Here is a 21,082-nt window from a genome sequence, read left to right as displayed (position 1 = left end):
GAACATACCATTGATTCTAAAAATTGTATACAAAATATACATGAAAGTAAACTGGAGTTAAGGTGGAACTCGGCATCTTCCCTCAGCACAAACGCGTCCCTCAGGCGAGGGGCGTTAACATCAGCAGGTAAAGTAAGGAGGCAGAGGGGAAATATCGACCCATGAGCATCAACCGCAAGACGTTCAGTTCATGCTCATGGCCTTTAAGGCAACCTACACAAGCAATAAAAATTCAGTAATAAATAATGTAAAACATAAATGGTTGACACTCGCAGTAAAACTCTGCCATTACTTTGGTTAATCTAATGAACCAGAATATGTCAAGAACTTACTTAGGAATAATGATATTTTTAGAGGAAGTCTTGGCGAGTCTTCTCGCAGAGGGAGGTGCGCCAGATCTGCCAGCAGATGACTGCTGTGAAGAGGACATGTGCGACGGACTGACAGGCGAGCTGCCAGCAAAACCTCCCGCAGAGGAATTAGAAGATCCGCTGCCAGCGGCATACACACTTCCTGCCAGCGATGATTTGAGCTGTGAACTGCTGGCAGCAGCACCGGGACGGGTGTTCTCTTTGTTGTGCAACACTGCAGTGACTGAATTACTGGCGCTTCCAGCACTCGCGCAGCCATTAGCACTTGTGCTGGTGCCAGAACTGGCCTTGAAGACATTTTGAGGTTTATCTTGAAGGTTGGGATCTCGCACGTACGTCTGAAATAGAAAATACGATATTGCAATTGATGCACAAGGAACTCGATACATAATTAACCTAAAACGCAGCACAAAAAAAACGGTTTAACAAGCTATGTTCGTTGCCTTCCGACTGCTCGTTGAAGTCAAAATCATTATTTTAATCCAATACAGCATTTCCCTGATTGTTGAAAAATTATTAAATCAGCTGAACAAACAAAATATAGCGAAAAAAAGAGCGGCTCGAGAAGTTAACCAGCTAATCGGCGGCAGCTTTTAAACATTCTTTCTGGAAGTTATAGAATGACAAGCTAATTACCCTCTGCCGCCAGCTTTCATCATGGAGGCAGTGCAACTTATCGATGAAAGAGTCTGGTGATCAAAAGAATTGGGAAATTAAGCTGTGAAACAATTTATATTCAATACAAATAAAACTCATATACAGTTGAAACAAAACAATAAGAGTAAATGACACAATAAGAAAATTGCGTAGTTATTCGAGTTAAATTGGCTATGGTTTGGCAAAAAAAAATTGTCTTGGGATCGTTCCAGTTCATTGGAGAAGAGGATCGTTTAGACACGTAATATCTAGTTTAGAAAATGATATATAATTCAATAACTTAAATCTCCTGGTGTTGTGTTGAAGGACAAAAATAATTTACCTAGGCACTGGCATTCAATTTATTGCGCCACAAAAAGGATGGAGCGATCAACTTCCCCAAACGATGCAAACAGAATATGAATGATTCGATTGGCCCAGATAAGGCCGCCCACGTCAGAACATGTATAGGCAAATATGGAGCTTCTACGCGTCTATAAAGCACAGACTGTGTGAGTTAAACTATACAAAGTCCCTCATTAAGAAATTGGATGACCCTCATTGCTAACTTATTGCGTAGAGAAAGTGCAATCAAATTGAAGATATTTTTTTGTGTGAGAAATTATAAGGCTAGCGCTTCCTGGTCATAAATTACGACAATCCAGCCTATTCAAAAACAATTTACAAATTTAACGTAATGTTCTTATAAAATTTATCGGGTTCTAATAGAAAAATGTTAATACATGTGCCGGCTTAAACACAATTTTTTAAAATAGAAGTAGTAAATTTTTGCATAAATAAATAAAATGAACAACACTTTGTTGGAATATCCTTCTAACAAAAATGTAAGGGACGCCAATTGAGCAATGTGTGGAGCCTAAAAATCTTGACAAGTTGACGTGTCGTATCAGGGCTACAAGTTCTGCAATGATTGTTAATTGCCGATTGGCTCAGTGATTGTCTACAAAACACTGGCATAAAATAAAAACTTGCGTTTCAGGCAAATCATTCTGTTGGGAGAACGGTGTACATTGCAAAAGAATATGACACGTACATATATACCCGAAGTGAACTGTCATTATCTTCTCACGTTGCATCGAGAATAAATGTACCTATTTCGTCTTAATGTGAAACCAATTTATTGTCTTTTTACATGCAGTTTGTGAATATTATACAAAATATAATACAAAAAGACTAAAATTTTACTTAAAATCAGTTACGATAAATTGCCGGATTCTTTCAATGATTAGCTCTTAATCTATTAAGATTAGAATGTTTCAAAATACGAAATCACACCAAAATATATATAATGGAAAATAATTTCAATTTGAGACGAGCATGGGATTATCCAAGGATTTTGAGACGTTTGTACATGGCGCTCGCTCTGTATACAAATAATGAGTTGAATATATAGGTAAATATGTTATGTTTGTAGCTGCAACAATGCAGTAGACAGGGACTGGGTCTTGCAGTGCATCATTTGAATGTCGATCACAGCCTGGACACTGGGCAGATAATAAGGAGTGGCGCTCGTGGTCAAGCCAAGCAGGTGATAGCCTTACTTCTACTCGCTTGATAATGGCTCTAAAGTCGCTTAGCTAGAGTGCAAATGGACATTCAAGGACACCAGTCAAATGCCCGATTGCACTCAATAACTGAAATCAATAAGCTCCAACTAGGCAACAATTTAGACCATTTGCCACATACAGTAATATTGATCGCTATATAAAGAAAAAAATTCGAGAGAATTACAATTAATTATTAGACTTGATCAGTGAAAAATGATATTGAAAGCTCATCAAGTTCAAGGCCCTATGAAGCTGTGAAATAACTAGAGAAAGAAATCTAACCAATTACGAGCAAATTTCATCATAACAAACAAATTGCAACGTAACGAACAAATTTCGTCGTAACGAACAAATTTCATCATTACGAACCAATTTCATCATTACGAACCAATTTCAGCATTACGAACAAATTTCATCATTACGAACCAATTTCAGCATTACGAACAAATTTCATCATTACGAACAAATTTCAGCATTACGACGAATTTCATCATTATGAATAAATTTCAGCATTACGAATAAATTTCAGCATTACTAACAAATTTCATCGTTACGAACAAATTACAGCATTATGAACAAATTACAGCACTTTAAACAAATTTTATCATTACGAACGAATTTCTTCATTTAGAACAAATTTCATCATTACAAACAAATTTCATCATTACGAACAAATTACAGAATTACGGACAAATTTCATCATTAGGAACAAATTTCATCATTACGAAAAAATTTCATCATTACGAACAAATTTCAGCATTACGAACAAATTTCATCATTACGAACAAATTTCATCATTACGAACAAATTTCATCATTACGAACAAATTTCAGCATTACTAACAAATTTCATCGTTACGAACAAATTACAGCATTATGAACAAATTACAGCACTTTAAACAAATCATTACGAACAAATTTCATCATTACGAACAAATTTCATCATTACGAACAAATTTCAGCATTACGAACAAATTTCAGCATTATGAACAAATTACAGCATTATGAACAAATTTCATCATTACGAACAAATTGCAGCAGCATGAGCAGGTGTTGAGCGGTCAGAAGGCGCGGCAGGTCAAGGCGTTAACGCACCGCAGGGCAGCAGTCGTCGCGTAGGCTGACAAGAACGACTAATCCAGCTGCAGATCGCGTGTTAGTGAAGAAATATTCTTTTGTGCGTCGAGGCATGTGAATACCATTACTAGAATTTACAATGGGATTTTTCCGTCAACATTAATTTACAATAGTTTGCTACATATTTCACTATGATTGCAATATAAATATCTAGATGATATGGACACTTATTTATTCATTCAGGAGTGGATGAGTTTTGTAGCAGACGTCGTGAGGTTTGGGGTTCACTGAGATCCCTGAGCAATGAACGGCAAGGAAGCGAGGACGCGAGGGAGCAGCCACTTGAGGGCACTCAAGAGACATCAGCGAGACTGTAATACCAACGAGACGCGAGACATCAACGAGACTGTAATACCAACGGCCAGACATCAACGAGACTAACACTAACGTGACGCGAGACATCAACGAGACTGCAACACTAACGTGACGCGAGACATCAACGAGACTGCAACACTAACGTGACGCGAGACATCAACGAGACTGCAACACTAACTTGACGCGAGACATCAAAGAGGCTGCAACACTAACGTGACGCGAGACATCAACGAGACTGCAACACTAACGTGGCGCGAGACATCATAAAGCAAAGCGAAAACAAACTATCCCAGATTCCCTTGATAATACTTGTTGGCTGTAGCAATTCAATTTGCAATGAAAAATTGTTCATGGACTCCCCTGGCGCATTCGTGTACGTCTGTACGATATACCGTTTCTTCTATCGATATTGACAATCTTCTATCATCAAAACATGATAGACAGACTGAGAAATGACTTACAGTGGAATTTACTCAATTAAAATATATTTTTTCAGCAGCTTAAAAATCATTCAAATTATTCAATCTATGCTTGATGAATGCAAAATACTTGGAATGTATTCCCACTTTGAAAAGGAGCATAATTTTTCGCCATGGGAGTCTTACTCATTTTACTAATATCGGTAATCTAGTTGAATGCGCCGTCCATACGCTGCGCAAGGCACGTTATGAAGACGCCGTCCATACGCTGCGCAAGGCGCGTTATGAAGACGCCGTCCATACGCTGCGCAAGGCGCGTTATGAAGACGCCGTCCATGCTCGCCGTCCATACGCTGCGCAAGGCACGTTATGAAGACGCCGTCCATACGCTGCGCAAGGCACGTTATGAAGACGCCGTCCATACGCTGCGCAAGGTGCGTTATGAAGACGCCGTCCATATGCGGCATGCGCTATAAGTGCTGCAGGCGCAGGCGTGAGTAAGAGCACGGCGCTGAACCGGCGGGAGTCTACACAGATGCACGCCACATGCCCGACCAACGAATGAACAGCGGCCCACGCTGCAATGCTTGGTCATGTATTTCCTAGCTTGCGAAACAGGAAACTCAATAACAATGCGTGCATATTCCAACCACGCAAACAAAGCCTAAGTAACGCACGATTCAAAAACATTTTTGAAGTAAACATATCGCCTCCACCAAATATTGTTGTCGTGCAATATTCATCATATCACCACTTCACTAGCTCCCACTGTAATATATCACTTCACTAGCTCCCACACTGTATATAGCTAGTGCTTCACACTAGCTATCACTGTAATATTTCATACATCAAACGAAATAAAACTGTCAGTAATTAGAAGTTGTAATTAGATACGTGCACCGGAAATTCTAACACGATTGCTATTAAGAGTACGATGCAAACGCAACTCAACAGCCGCTGCATTCATTCATCCCAAGAAGTATGAAGCCTAATAGCCGAGGTGGTCAAGGTAACTCGGCAAGAAATGAGCCAGCCCAGCAGGCAGCGCAAGAACCGGTTTTGGTGGTTGGGCTGAATATATTGCATGGGCTTTGTCACAACACCAGCGGCAAAAGCCACCACGCACTAAGTCGAAGCAGCTTAAGGTCAAGTTAAACCCGAATTTCAACCACCAGCAAATCGTGGTGAGATCCAAAAAGGTTTGAAATTTGATCCGAGTCAAGCTGTGGATTCCCATTTGTGGACAAGGATAATCGAAGAGATAAGAGACGGAAAACATGAATGGCAACTTGAAGTTAAAGTTAAATCTTAATGAATGTATCATAGAGAACACAAATAAGGGATGGCACCAAATACACACCAGTTATGCATTATCAAGCAAGAGATCTCATATAAGGATTCAGCAAGATCGCAAGATCACAGAGAGAAAAGCACTTGAAATACAGGAAATTGCGCAATGGTGACTCATATTTCCATGAAACCATGAAAAGCGACATTGAAAAGTTCAAAGCTTTTTCGGATGCATTCAGTCATAACTCCAGCTCCTCGCATCTCTTAATATATATATACATATAAGGAAAAAAATGCAAACGATTAAATAATTTAAAATCATTTTCTTCCCATGAATTTTAACTCTAATTTAGTTAAAGGAATTAAGATTTAATTATAGAAATATTTATATCATCGTTATTGGCTACAAAAATCTAATATATTATTCAGCAAAAAGATGATTTCGACATCAGCAGCCGAGCCCAAACTAATTTGCACTCACAAAAGAGAACGCTGAATAACGTAATTAGCGACCGATTCCACTTTAGAACTGGCATCCAATGAGCGAAAAAATTACCTGGCAGGAGATATTGATAAAATTATAGTATGTCAAGAACATACAATCAAAATTTAATCGGATCGAGGTAGTTAGTACGAGGAAATGAATCAAGCACTGTCAAAATTACCAAAAGAAAATTGCCAACGACGATAAAACGTTTTGTGCCGCAAGTGTAAAAAACAACGTGACCTCTTAAGATAAAATGTAGCCTGGAAGTTTTGCGCAGCGCATGTCTTGCAGTCATCACGTAGGACAAGCAGCAAGCATTTGTGTCGTGCCGCCGAGCCTGGAGTGCAGGAGGCGAGGTGTACGGGGCAGGATGAGCGACCTCAAGATTGTCTGGCGCGGTATAATGACGCGAGTCACGCATGCAGATACATGCAAACGCTCAAAATACAAAGCATTTGCAATAAACTTGCGTGCCGTCTCACCATGAATCCAAATCACTTAGAATACGCAGTCGACAACCACTGCAACAACTGCAGGCAACTCCATCTCAATAATGAGACACGGATCGGGGAACAAGACTATGAGCCCATGATTGCTTTTAACACTTTAACATTTCGACAGGAAATATTTTCCTGAACAATCTTTTCAACCGTGAGAAGCTTAACTTTCGACTGGCGGAAAACTACACGATTTCTTAATTTTAAAGGATTCCTGCATTGAACTTTATTGGCAGTCAATTTGAATAAGCCCATTCAGGATGAAATTTTTAAATGACAACATGAATCATGAACCTGTAAAAGCATCGAGTGTTTAAAGATGCAACGCTCATATAAACGATAGAACAAACAAGTATTTTCCACCAGCATCAGAAGAGGACAGTTGAGGCATGCGTCTGTTGATCGTGCAGGAGCACATCGGAGCGGTCATTATAATGGACGGGAACGCATTGGAGCGCCATGACGACCACACGCCATGGGCCAGAACGTCGCTGCGACTGGACCTTCGTGCTGAATTACCGCAAGGTCAAACATACGGAATGGAAACAACAGCTGTAATCAATCACAGACCTCCGGCATGTTTAGCTTGTAATGACTAGTAGAGTTTACTTTAATCAAGCCCGGAAAATCCCTTCAACTGATTAAGAATGAAACTGACTTATATAACAGATTGAGATAATCCGATAATTCTAATTTTCCAGGAGTGCTTCGGTCCGATACGATCTGATGCGCAATAAATACCGTTCACTCGTAATCAGAAGGTGCAAAGAAGTAAAGCCTCATTAGGGTAAGCATGACGTTACAGCCTCCTACACCCGCGGTCCCTACATGGATGCGGGGAGCTAAAGTGTGTGTTTACACCATGACCGGCTCCATGCTATTACTATACAGCGCAGGCGCAATGCCTTACAGCATTTGGCTAACATGCGATTCGCATTCAATTCAGGTACAGAGATTTCGACTAAAATTGAAATACACTTTGTGATCTCTATATTACTTCATTATTCGAGTCACATGAATTCTTCTTTTGTTCAAACAAAGCTTAAACAAATATCAAAGCTGGAAAAAAAACTTTGAAATCAACTCAATTTCATTGCTTTAATACATAAAATGACAGCGCATATAATCGATTGCATAGAAACGCCCGCGTGATGAGAGTGAGATTCTTGGAAGCATTGCATGCTCAAGCATCAAACATAGAATTATTAAGAAACCTTTGTTTCGCACAAGGTTCTTGAGAAGCTGCTACGGAAGTTCATATCATCGCGGAACCTCAACACAAGACGGCCGGATGCATGATATGAAGTATTGAGTTTATGCATCATCCTAAATCAGAGGGAGCAGTTCCTCTCACCCTCAACGACATAGAAATGATTGAACCGATGATGATAGAGCGAGATAGAGAAATTATTTAAAGTTATAAGGTTACTTGCGCTCATGTGTAACTTACAGTAAGGAACATCTATGAAAGAAAAAAGGAAGTGCGTGTTATCTTGATGAAATATATCATTAAATAACTGTCTGATTCAGATTTGATGATTAACTATCAAAAACAACGAATAAGAATTTCGCGAGAGTGAAGGTAAGCGTGGCTATAAATATAAAAGAGCAGGTAAAACTGTCAGCAGAAAAAAAAAACAATATGCCAACCCCGGAAAAGAATTATGAAAAGAATGCAGGTAGATGCAGGAGATGTGAATTTTTGCATCATTCATCAATTAGTTGCAAGATTTGAACCTCATCTCATCTGCAAGTGGTTCATAAAGATCAGAATATTATCCTATATCTGTTAGGTTGGTTGGCGTTACTACCGAAATAGCCATAATAGTCAAGAAATAGTCATGAGAGGTAAATGGATTTCAAAAGATGTCGCAAGCTCGTAGTATTTGTGAATAAATATTTGGGACATTACACAAAGCACATGCGCTCACGACTATAATATTGGGCCACACATCCGCCGAAACCGCAAAGGATACACGAAGGTGTACTATTAGCCTGCGCCATCAAGATAAATGAAGCGTGATTGTACATCGACAATGCCCGCCACAACGGCACTAATAACCACTGCGAAAAACTATGACGTACAAAAGCTCAAGAAATTGTGTGGGCACGAAGAAATGACAAGTTTACGTCTCTCCATAAAAGGTCGTTCTGCAAGTTGCAGGTACACAATCTCACTGAGTGCATCGTAATAAAAACCACAGAATAGTAAATTAAAACAAACTATTTTTTAACGTATGACCTTAATAAATATAAATAATTCGGCTCTGAGAAACGAATTTTACCTGAGTATGCAATTAACTTTTGATGCAAGATGACAGAAATTGTTCGTCCTCAGCATGAATTAGACTTCTGCTGACGGTGATATCTTGTGCGACACTCAATTATGCAGATGCATGATGCTTGCTTAAAATATCGAGAATAATTTTAAAAAGGGAATAAAATAAGACCAGTCAGAAACAGAAGATTTTCAGGGTATATAAGTTTGGAATTATTTGCTACATACCACCAAATGAATCAAAACATTGAATATCAGAGGAGACTTGTATTTAACGAAGCATGACGTTCCACAAGTTTGCTAAAATAAAAGTATTGAGTAATTTCATCAGCATATTTTTCTCAGGTAAAATGGGCTTAATGAATTGAACTCCTTCGAAACACCAAACCTTTATACGGACTTCAGCGAATTGTAATATGCGATGCATGCGAACACAATTATCGCAAATGATCTATCGGGAATAGTCCATCAACATTAAATTTTAGCATTTATTGTACAAATTAGGATACTCGCATAAGAAATAATGGAAGAGATGCCCAATAGCTCAATGTCATTTCCAAGCGAGGGTGGAATTCGGGGAGTAATCCTTGCTCATTGAAGCGCTTGAACGGAAAGCAGAATATATGAGAGTACACCAAGGATCGACGCCCGAGAGTCGTCTATATAGGGATCATATATTTGCTATTTTTGGTGCATCGTGGCGTCAGTCGCGAGACTTATGGGCCATCTGATCTCCATTTAATGCGCCGTAACTGCCATTATTGTTGACACAGAGCTAAGCAATGCTTTGGAAAACGTACAGTTTGGGAGTTACAGTAGGTACAGAGTACATCTGTATGCAAATATTCTTTTTCTTACAACGATTCCGTCATTAGACATAACGAGGAGAAATAGAACGGCATTGTAGCCGATAGTGAGGGAGCACTGAAAGATCAGCGGATTGATCACAAGAAGAAAAATCTGAGCCCAGTACATAAGAAGGGCAAAATTTGTCAAACGCTCAGATGACATCAAATGAAGCTCAATCAATTTTGATCATACGGCGCTGGAGTTACCGAGATATACGTTCAGAATGCTCATTCTACTCCGAGTAAAATTTGGAAGAGCACAACGATTAGAGGGACCATAGATGAAAGTAAAGAAACGGTAACCGGTAAGATTTTCATTCACGGTAACCTGATGAAAAATAAAAACATTACTGATTGAAATACGTTACAGGCTCCCGGCACACAAGTTCGTTGAACTCATGATTATAAGACCGAAGAGACGCGGTGAGGAGACGGATGAATAAAGGAAAAGAGAAGCGAGAAAACAAAGTATGATCGAGGTACTGCATTTAAGCAAAAAAATACGAAATTATAAGTAGATTACGCTTTGGCTCCAAAAAAGTTCAACTATTGAGGGCGACAAATGAAATTTAAAATTCAATAAATCAGATGATCAAGTCAAACACGTGCCCATAAATTTCCAGTGAGGAAAAATATACATAACACAATTCATTAATCGGATGCACCTCCAAAGCGAGCAGAAATAGAATAATAATCACTAATAATATGGTACAATTAGGAGCTATTATTCTCAACGACTGCGGCGGGGTTGACGCGCTTTGTAAAGTCTGAGTCACTCGCCTCATCTGCAGACGCCTTCGAGACCGAGCAGACCTTGAAGCTGGCGCTTAACTACACTACGGAAGCCATGGGCAAGCGAATAAAAAACCTTCCCACACACAAGTTATTTTTCAATGCCAACTTGTAGCGAGCTTAGGGATCGATGTAGAAGAGAATCCATTTCAGACACGGGATTCCTAATCCTACAACTATATAAATAATAATCCTAAAATAATACTACGCCATACTAGATAATTGTATCAGGATCTCGCTCCGCACATTATTTCCACACAGAATCTTGTCTTAAAATTAGTCGCTAACATCCTAGACTGATAACAAATAGAGGATACGCGTACGTATATATACAAGATCCGAATGAACAAATTTAACTGAAAATATTTTGGCTAGCTGTAAAGAATAGGAACTAATTTATTTTTGAGATAAGAAATAGATGGTGAGAAATAGAGGTGAGAATAGAGGTGAGAACAATAAAACAAAGACAGGAAAATAACGTCAGTGGCGCGAATAAGAGTAATAAGACAGACGCCGTAAGCAATGGGGCAGTAGGAGTTGATCGTATCGAGACTGGTTCCTCTCACAGCTCCAGCGCCGCACTCCAAATAAGGATAAAGCTAGCGAACTCTTAAGCTGCAACACCCATACAATGCACCCGCGACTTTCCTCCTTTTCCGTCTTAATGTCGACTGCTGCCATCAGCACAGATAAACCCACAGGACGTTTCGTGCTAGCTCAGGTACTGCATAAAACAAACAAATTTAGCGTAGCATAAAACATAATGAAGACTGAAGCCTTATTTTCAACATATATATAAGTCATCCTAGAGACAAAACTCTTTTCGATGTGGACAACCACAACCGTAGGACACTCAAGCGCTTCATGTAAACAAAACAAACGAATATTCTCGGACAAAGCACTCCTTTCATTTGACCCGAGAGGTCATAGTCATATAGCATTATGGGTAACATGCAAGGATATTTATGGGTCCATACCTTTCTTGGCAGCAATGAATAGCACCGCTACAACGCTTAAAGCAAGGCTTCTACATGGGCAATTATTTCCATTTACAGTAACTAATGCTCACAGGGTGACATTCATTTCTAGCAATTTACCGAAGAGTATTTCGTTTCCAACCTGATTATAGTACAATTTTCAGAATAAACAAGAATTGATATTTGTTATCGGCCATATGAATATCCCATTCACAGATTCGATAATAGAACCAAGATGTCCTTTTCATAGTCTCGTACAGAAACATGGTCGTATCAGGCCCGCGTATTCCCCGTCTAATTAGCGACGAGACGGCGCGATACGACAGCTCCCCGGCCACTATATATAGGTCCCCGGGGCCTCGTTACCGCGGCATGCGTTCAACCACCGAACAGTCTTTCAACCATCCATCCTCTTCTCTTTAGACTCCAATGTGGCATTTTGCGGTCCTCGATCAAGTAAACTGGATGCAAAATATTTGTAAGTGATAAGCTTAGCCTGGTGTTGATGAGCAATCTTTTTAAGTTTTATCGATTAATTATTATCAGACAAATTTAGTGAATAATTTTGCGCTTGAGAAGTGAAATAAATAAAATTTTAAAAGAAAATCAACTGAAGAAATTCTAAAAGGGGAAATTTTACCATGAAGAAATGTTTCACACGACCGTTACAATTTCATGTGATTCTGGTTTCAAGAAGACGGACAGAATTAGATATGATAAAAAAAGTATTTTTAAATTATTCATACTATTCGCTTGGATTCTATTAAAATTTTCCGAGAACATAATAGTATGCATCACAAAGAGTCCGGTTACAACGCAACAATTCGATAATTTAAATCTTAGAAATAACGAATTTAAATCCTAGAAATAACGATAAAACGAAGAAACACAAATGAAGAGAAATTAGGCAGATGTTGTGAATGAAGAGAAAAGGGCAGGTCAGAGAATGGGTGATAAATCGAGTTAATGCAACGCCCAATTGCAACCCATTAATAAAACAAATTATGCCACAGAACAACGATTTAAGAGCTAGAAGATCAGATGAACGCCAGGCTTAACGACTGAGTATAGGTTATAGAAATATTATATGCACACTATTTCAGACCTCAGTCAAGATGTGTGTGGGCGGGTCGCGGCAAGATAACGGGAAGATCCAAGCCGTGAAGCGCTTAAAGTTTGATTAACGAGACAAATTACAACCGCACCTGAGGTATAGATGAGCCCAATACAACTTGAGCAAAGTAAAGACAGCAATCATTTGAATTGTTTGCAAGAAAATTGCATTGAATTGAAATTACAAGACGAGGAAGTAATGAATTCAACGGAGCTACAATGCAAGTTCTTAAAGTCACAATTATGGTTGCTTAGCGATTAGAATAGAATTATTAGAGGAGCATGCCGTGTGGGATAAAAAACCTCCCGCAGACACGCTCCCTTACGGCAGGAAGAACGTAAAATAGTCAACTTAAATGCGGGTTAATCGAAGCTCAAATCAGTATGAAAGAGGAAAACAAACATTAAATTCTTCTAGTATCAATAAAAATAACCCGCCGGCGCGGTCAAGTAACTCCAAACATAGGATAGGAAATAGACCCCAGCGAACCGCTAAAATAATTGCTTATATTTACTAAAATATAATAGGCATCCTCCACTCACACACTCGCACGGTGACAGATGAATGAAACTCGTGTGAGTGACAAAGAAACCATTGAACAGCAATGAGCGTAGCGCGCCACTCCAACGTGGAATGAATCTTAGGTGCGGTCGATGAGTCTGACCATACGGCGCACCAGCTTGAAATGGTCACGAGAGTCCCATACATCATCGTCAGCGCAAACCAATGTTCGAAGTTTTTGAACTGCGTTTGAAATAAATCATTGGTAATGACGTGTATCGGAGCCTCGTTATATTAGAAAGGAATTTTCTTGGTAATGCATTCCAAGTATATATAATACGGAAAATTACATTTTTTAATCATAACCCAGTCAATCGTCTTATTACATCAGAATGCTTAATTTACACGCGACTCATAGTGAATGCATTACAGCTTAAGGGAAATAAATGGTGAAAAACCATACAGAAATAATGAAAGTACGCTAGTTTGCACTACGAAAAGTAGACAATATTATATTTAGGACAGAAAAATTCATAATGCTTGTACTTCGCGCAGAATTCATTTCCCGCTTGATAACTCATCAAATTTATTATATATGAAGCCGACGTTTGTGGCATTAAAATAATTATCAGTTGAAAAACACATAAACATATAATTAAAATTATGCAGGTACGTAGCAATTCTTTGGAGTTCAAAAAAATGTAGCATCAAATTAGTTCCTATTAGCCATGCCTAAGAGGCAAATGCCAGAAGCTCGTTATCGCAAAACACTTTTCGTGGCGAGCAGAGAAAGTTGGAGATTAGTGAAGAAGCTTTTTTCGGTAAACTCAAGAGAATAAGTATGCAGACATCATTTCAATCAGAAACGGCACTAATATCATTATAAAATGTTTACCAAATTATACTATAGCACATAGATAAATTAAATCATGTCAACGGCAATAACTGAATGGGCACCATCGCTTTCCTGCAGTTTTAGGAAAGGTTGCATTACTCGTTTTTTTACTTTTTTAGTTAGGTGTATGCTACCGGAATGGGCAAAAAACGTCTCGAATCTGCAATGGAATATACAAAAGACGAGTCCACTTTTTGCAGGAGCAAAATATTATTAGCTTGCATGGTCCCTGGGGAGTTTGATTAGAGCGAACGACATGTGATGAATAATTTAGGGTGGCTTCTGACAGCACGTCTCGCCGCTTTTAGCTACAGGTAAAACGGGATTTCATTTTTTTTACGAAACAAGTAAACAAAAATCATCAAACCGGTAAATCAAACCTTCAAAGTTGAATGAAAATATGAATCGACAGGAATACATGCAGTCTTAAAACATACTATGATTTAAAAAGTATTACAAACAATCGCGGAATACTCTTTCGATTCATTTGGAAAACGGAAACAATATAATATACAATGAAGAGATTGAAAAATAAAAAAAATCTACACTAATTATCGTCTTTCAACACAGGCATCTTTACAAATCTCATATTTCAACACTGGCAGAATTTCGACGGTAAAAACAGATGAGGCCATCAGTAATTATGGTGCGAATCCATCATTTAGATAGGCTGTGCAGAAAATATCAAGGAAATTCATCTATAACGCTGATTAAATGATCATAATATGAATTTAGGAAAATTAGATTAACAGATACTTAAATCATGGAAACGAATACTCGTCTAGGCAACCAACGAGACAACCCAGATTTGATATACGCATCAACTTTGGAAAATATAGCGCTGAATAAGCACATGAATCACTAAAAAATCCAATTTCAGTGCGTTCAACATTAATGAGTTAAATTCACATAAAAGTTTTCAGTGCGAAATTTTTCGCAACACTATTCGCCCAGACACGTTAGTGATGACGTCACTGTACACCTAATCCAATAGAAGCCATCTGCGCTCACCCTCGCATATAAACAGTCACAGCTGTACGTATGAATGGACTTTTCAAATGGCTTGTCTTTGTGTAGAGTTTGAAAAGTATTCCGTGTGTTGGGACACTTATTTTTAACGGGTTCTCAATGAAGTAGTTTTAATTTAAGTAGGTACCGGTATCTAGTAATGCAAAATATAAGTTATTTATTGAGTTAACTTATTTTATGTCAATATGCCCCAAAAGGACCAAGACTTCACTCAGCAATAGACAAAATTAAACAGTTTTGGAAATACACCTTGAAATTAGAAGTCAACTAAGCATCAAGAGCGACGGTTATTGGTAAATGCTTGGGGTCACCGAAAGCTTGATTCGTTTATTCATTGAATAGACCCAAGCAACGGGTAACATTATAACAAAATACCATTTCTCATTAATTTAGCTTAATTAGAGCAGTTAAGAACTCACCCGGTTATAGGACCTAGCTTTTCTTCTCTTGGGCGGTTTGTAGGGAAACTTGGGCTGTGGTCGAGGCGCATCGCAGTCCAGTAACAAGTTTAGGCTCTTGGCAGACAACACGCGATATTTAGCCTGGCAAGCCGTGCAGCGAACATTCACCATTTTCTACCACTAGAGAACACCTCACATTCAGCACCTACACACTAAAGCTACTAGAATTCATCTATCCTACACTATAGCAATGCGTTAGTGGCGCTAGGCCATAGCACGTGAACTACACGCTCATTTGTGTCATGGAACGTTGTCACCACTAGCGTTTTACTTAAATTATGTTTGAGCAATAATAAGACTTCACACGTCCCGCCGCTTGGGCTCATACCCGTGACGTGTTTTCTGGTTCACCAACACCCACGATTGCCGAAGACACACGGCAGAACGAAACGCATGTCACCAACTCACTGGCACCACACACAACCAAATTATAATCACATTATTTTCTTGCACATAAAATGTGAGTAGTTATTCATTAGTTTGTCAGATATTGCGCTACCACTGATACTTAAAATCTATAAGGAGATAAATTAACGCTAATTAATACAATCGAGACCGACATTGAAACATGATTGTTACATATTACATTGATAAAATTAGTCACGAGGATGAGATATTTATAGATTGTAGAGAAAGAACTTATCTTATCTTATCAAATTTACGTCTCCGATAAGACAGAACAATCAATTACCGACAACGACCAACATGATCAACGAAGTCTTGCTTAAAAATAATATATTTCCGGCTAAAGGTGAAAATTGGCTTCTAACCATCAATGACTCCGGAAAAACTTAGATTTCCATAAAAATTAGAGATTATGCATAAAGGAATAATACTTTCAAATCATAAAATACACATACTTTTATAACTCATTAATTACATATACGCAAGTTTAACTTGTATGAGCCTCCAGTAAAGGTTGAACGAATTTAAAAACACAAGTTTAGTTATACATATTGAACATTCAACCATAAACTACCGTACTTTAATCATAAGTCTATTACTCGCACTGACAACAACAGGAGTGCGATGAAACAATTTCACTGAAAATAGCACGGTACTCCATTTTGGAACGCTTGAAACTTCCCAGATATTAAAACGGTAAAACCAAAGGAATACAAATTAGGACGACAATTATGCACGAACATTAGCTTTTGAAAATTACAGCAATTAACTTCTAAAACATGTCTGTACAAAAAAACATGTATGAATTTTTTGTTTGTTTAACATTAAATACGTACAAAACTATCAATCGTAGAGCACAAGACTTGTATATTGTGCTAGTGACGATTTAAACCGTGCGGTAAATGGTTGCATTTTGAGCGGTAGCAGTGGCCGACATTGATCGGAGGAACAGCGCTACACAGCACCAGATTTACGGACGCAGAGCAAGGAAAAGAGTAGCGGCTGCTACTCTCTTAGCGAGCGCTCTAGAGAGACTCCTCTCTTCACACCTCTTGGGGTGCACACTACATTGAACAGCACATAATAGACGACCGTCATTGTCATCAATCAAGATGGGATTAGAAGTAATCTGAAGCAAGCGCGGAAAGGCACCGAACTTTTAATTTTAGTCAAGATTCTAACAAAGATTACAAATCTCCAGCTGTAGTTGACAAACTACCGGCTTGCCCTGTTGTGCAAGCCGGTATTGCACTTACAATTGTGCTTTACCGCACTTAACGGTCGCATGATCACGTTAGAATAACTTCAATGATATAAATGTTAGATTACCAAGTCTAAATATTCTAAAGTGAAATGGTAAAATGGGTTAGAATTCTGTGACGAGGGTTAACAAGGGTTGAACTTCTGTGACGTCGATAGCGTCATTGTTCTAGATAACGTATGTTTAAATAAAGCACCTTTGGAAACCCTATTGTTGTACACTGAGGTCATAAATGAAGTGAACATGTGTTCAAGCATTGCATCACCGCATCTGGTGAAGGTTAATTAACAACTTGACCAGACGTGATAGAAGAAGGCTATTCTTATATAATAGCCGCATATACATGTTACAAAATCGCACACATCAATTAAAAATTCTCATGAAAACACACAAAAAAAAACGAAAAGATCCACGCCCAAACAGGGGTTGTACAGCGCACACCGATGCGCCAGCCAGAAGGAGCTCTAACACCGACACACACACCAAGCGAGCTCCGGCACATAACTGAACCATCGCCGCTCGAGGAGCGAGGCCGAGGCGCTGGGGGTCTTGGATCTCAGTTGCAGTAGAATTAATCAAGCAGCAAATTATGCTCAATCGAATTACAAAGTTATCAATGAGTTTAATAGAAGCGCTCATAAATTCCATGAACGGTCATAGCGAGCAGTAAAAAAATGAGTCTAAAAATGAACATGAAAGCTTGCCTTGTAGCAACAATCGTTTTAAAATTTCAAAAATTTAATTCCACAATGATTTCGAAAAGTGACTTGATGGAAAACAAGCAAGATGTCATTTTCTTGTCACTTCTCGTGCCGAGCAACACCGTTACAGACGTGCAATAGAGCAACGGCAATATACTCGTGCCACTAATATGAAATGAATAGACACAAAAAACGTAAAGTAGCGACGTTCAATTGACAAGAGGAAGAGAAAAAACCTGACAGATGCACTAGAAGAGCCCGAGCATGCGGGTCGCTCTCGTGTGTGCCGAGCATGGGCAATGGTCGCAGGAGCTGTCATAACGATTGCAAGGCAGCAAGGGGTTGGTTAATAGTAACGTCACTTCAAAATATAACCTTGAATACAAACAGGATATTCAATGCGACACATGGGGGTACCAAATTCAACAAACCTCCGTGTTTGACAAACACAGCGCGCCGGCAATACAACGTACAACGTGACGAACAACAGAGACGAACAACATTATTGGCTAGCGAATCTTTTAAACGTTAAAATTACATTAAAAATTATTAGGACGCCAAGCCAATCAAGTTCAGTTCGCAGGAATTCTGTGAAGAATGTAAAAACGACAAATTTAAGCGAGTAGTAAAAGTAACTTTTCACTCTAAATTCCTGAGAAATATGGCGGCACGAAAAGTACTTCGTCAGCACAAATCAGGCACGAGGAAAAAACTTTATTGAGTAAAAGTGGAAGTCTGACACGTCGACGATTTTCTGGACGATTCATCACAAGCATGAGTAATAAAAGTGAAGTACTTTGCACGGTTCTCACAACAGCGTTTCCCAAGAAGCGGATGACAGTGTACACCAAAATGAGTACTTTAACTATTTGATTGGTGATTTTAAAAAGTAACGGCAATACAATATTCACAAGTCGTATTGAAAAATATACATTATTAATTTCAAAGTGTGAACATATTCTGGAGCGATCAAAAGCGAAGCGCTGTAGGCATGACTATAATATGACAAGATGATAGATGAGATAGATGGCCGAGTGTTTGAGACGGTTGAGTCTGGCCGGTGAGTTTACTGCTCGTGGTGAATAAGAATGTGATGAGAGTAGCAGGAGCTGAGCTGCAGTAGCAACAGTACGAACAGGTCGTCTTTAACCACCGCGCCCATTGGCGGCTCTGGTGAGCGAGCATCTGTTCCAGCCAAGTAGCGTTCAAATATTTGCGGTCGCAAGCATCGTGAGAAATTTTGCACGACTCAACTTCAATAGGGATAAGCATATGATTAGTCATGAGGAAACTGGAAACAATAATTTGTGAACAAAATTATGACTGGAAAGTGATGAGAAGTACTTCATCAGGATATACTTTCGAACAGTCTCTGGAGCAGTGAACTTTGCAATTCCAACATGCGGAAGAAAATTGGCGGCAGAAATGCAATTGAAAATTTTATAAGAATTTCAATCGCATCTATGGAATGAAATCATGAAAATGTGGCAGCTGTATTCTAAAAAGCGAAAGCTTGGCTAATAATCCGTTTAATTCCACTAGTTCGAACAGTGCGAAGGCACAGTTTGTCCACTAACCGCTTAACATCGATAAATTAACGAGACACTGGAATTAACACTTCCTCGTTGAGAATAACAAATCACCGTCTCAATGCCGTGTCGCATGCAGCAGCACATACTCTTGAACGGTACCCGCCGTCAACCATAAGTTCCGCTCAAGAAAATTCATACCTAAAATAATTCTTGTGATTAATGTAAAGACTGGGAAGATGAAAAAGCGTTGGTTACAGCTGTAAAATTGCTTTTAAAACATGTATCAAAAACATTCGAAATATTATTAAAAAAACAACTCCAAATGGCCGGGTAACTTGAAACTATGAATAATTGAGCCACGGTCAGAAATAGAAAGGTAAAGCGGAAGTCACCAGACAGAGAGTCACAACTTCATAAGCTGCGCTGTAGCGGCAGGTAACGGACCAGCAGTTCCGATAACGAGCAGGTGTGAGCACAGCAGAAAAGGACAAACGATACGCGCATTTCCTGGGCATCTGGAGTCGTGATCTCATACTTTATCATGTCACCAGGAAGTTGTCAGATACACTCAGTGCGACGGTCATGCTTGATTGGTAATGCGTACCATTAATCTCAGAAGGTAGCTCCCTTCACGGAGAAATTAAGATGCATGCAAAAATCAAGTAAATTCAAACACAAAAGTTTCTCAATACGAGACAGAATTTCTTCAAGTAGAAATGTCAAACTTGGAACACTTGTAGCGGAAGTTACTCTGAGTCGCTACTAAAAAAAAAACAAGAAAATATGCCGCTGACACTAACGAAAAATTAAAAGTAAGCAAACTTAAAGCTTTGGTACTCAACTGACATAAGATTAAGCTACTTCCGGTTGTTCTACCATACACGGTGATAAAAAAAGATGCTGGAAAGTTAGTGCCAAGGAATGCCACCTAACACACCTCACATCTCCAGGAAAGGTGTGCACGTGAGTAGGCAAATTGAATAAGGATAACTAATTTTAACCGAGACAAATGTAACTGAAGAGGAAGTCTGTGATTTGCACATTAATTCAATGCAACGTAAACAAAGAATAGAAATATGCGATAGTATTCAACTGGGTCACGGTTCCACCTACAAGCTTTAATAACCGCTGTGTCTTTCAACAATGTGAGAACAAATATCAGCAACGGACAACCAAATTCAGTCAATATCAGTTTTAACAAAACCATTATTATAAGTCGGAGAGCAAAAAACATCGCTCACTATTTGCAAAAACGCAAGTCAAAAATACTTGCACAGCACACAAACTATCATTCAAATACAACGATACAAAGGACAGTCTGAACCCGGAATGCGAGTGCTGGTTGCATCCAAATGATCAACAGTAACCATCATAAATAAAAATGGAACTCAGGAATTTAAACATAGAAACACAATCGCATCTGAGAAAATTGGCCGAAATTAAATTTGGTCAATTCTTCCGCCGCAAATGGATGACGATCTCCGGAGAATCAATTGACCTTTGTTTTGTGGTACTCACAGACAAGCGTGGCGTGTATCTCGAACAACTAATCGAATTTCGTCTTGAAGA

The 21,082-nt window shown here is 38.9% G+C and overlaps 1 protein-coding gene across 1 annotated transcript in view; it reads right to left on the bottom strand.

The window, feature by feature from the left end:
- Window positions 1-21,082, bottom strand: part of LOC108682112 — a 43,057-nt gene that overhangs the window by 8,658 nt on the left and 13,317 nt on the right. Inside the window, exon 4 of the mRNA XM_047883567.1 lies at window positions 333-709. Within this exon, the coding sequence (XP_047739523.1) occupies window positions 333-709 (377 nt within the window). The remainder of the gene's footprint in view (window positions 1-332; window positions 710-21,082) is intronic.

This window comes from Hyalella azteca, unplaced genomic scaffold (assembly GCF_000764305.2).
Source record: "Hyalella azteca isolate HAZT.00-mixed unplaced genomic scaffold, Hazt_2.0.2 contig13234, whole genome shotgun sequence".
Lineage (NCBI taxonomy): Eukaryota > Metazoa > Arthropoda > Malacostraca > Amphipoda > Hyalellidae > Hyalella > Hyalella azteca.
The sequence above is the reverse complement of the archived record's forward strand: the minus strand, read 5'-3'. Positions and strand labels throughout refer to the sequence as shown.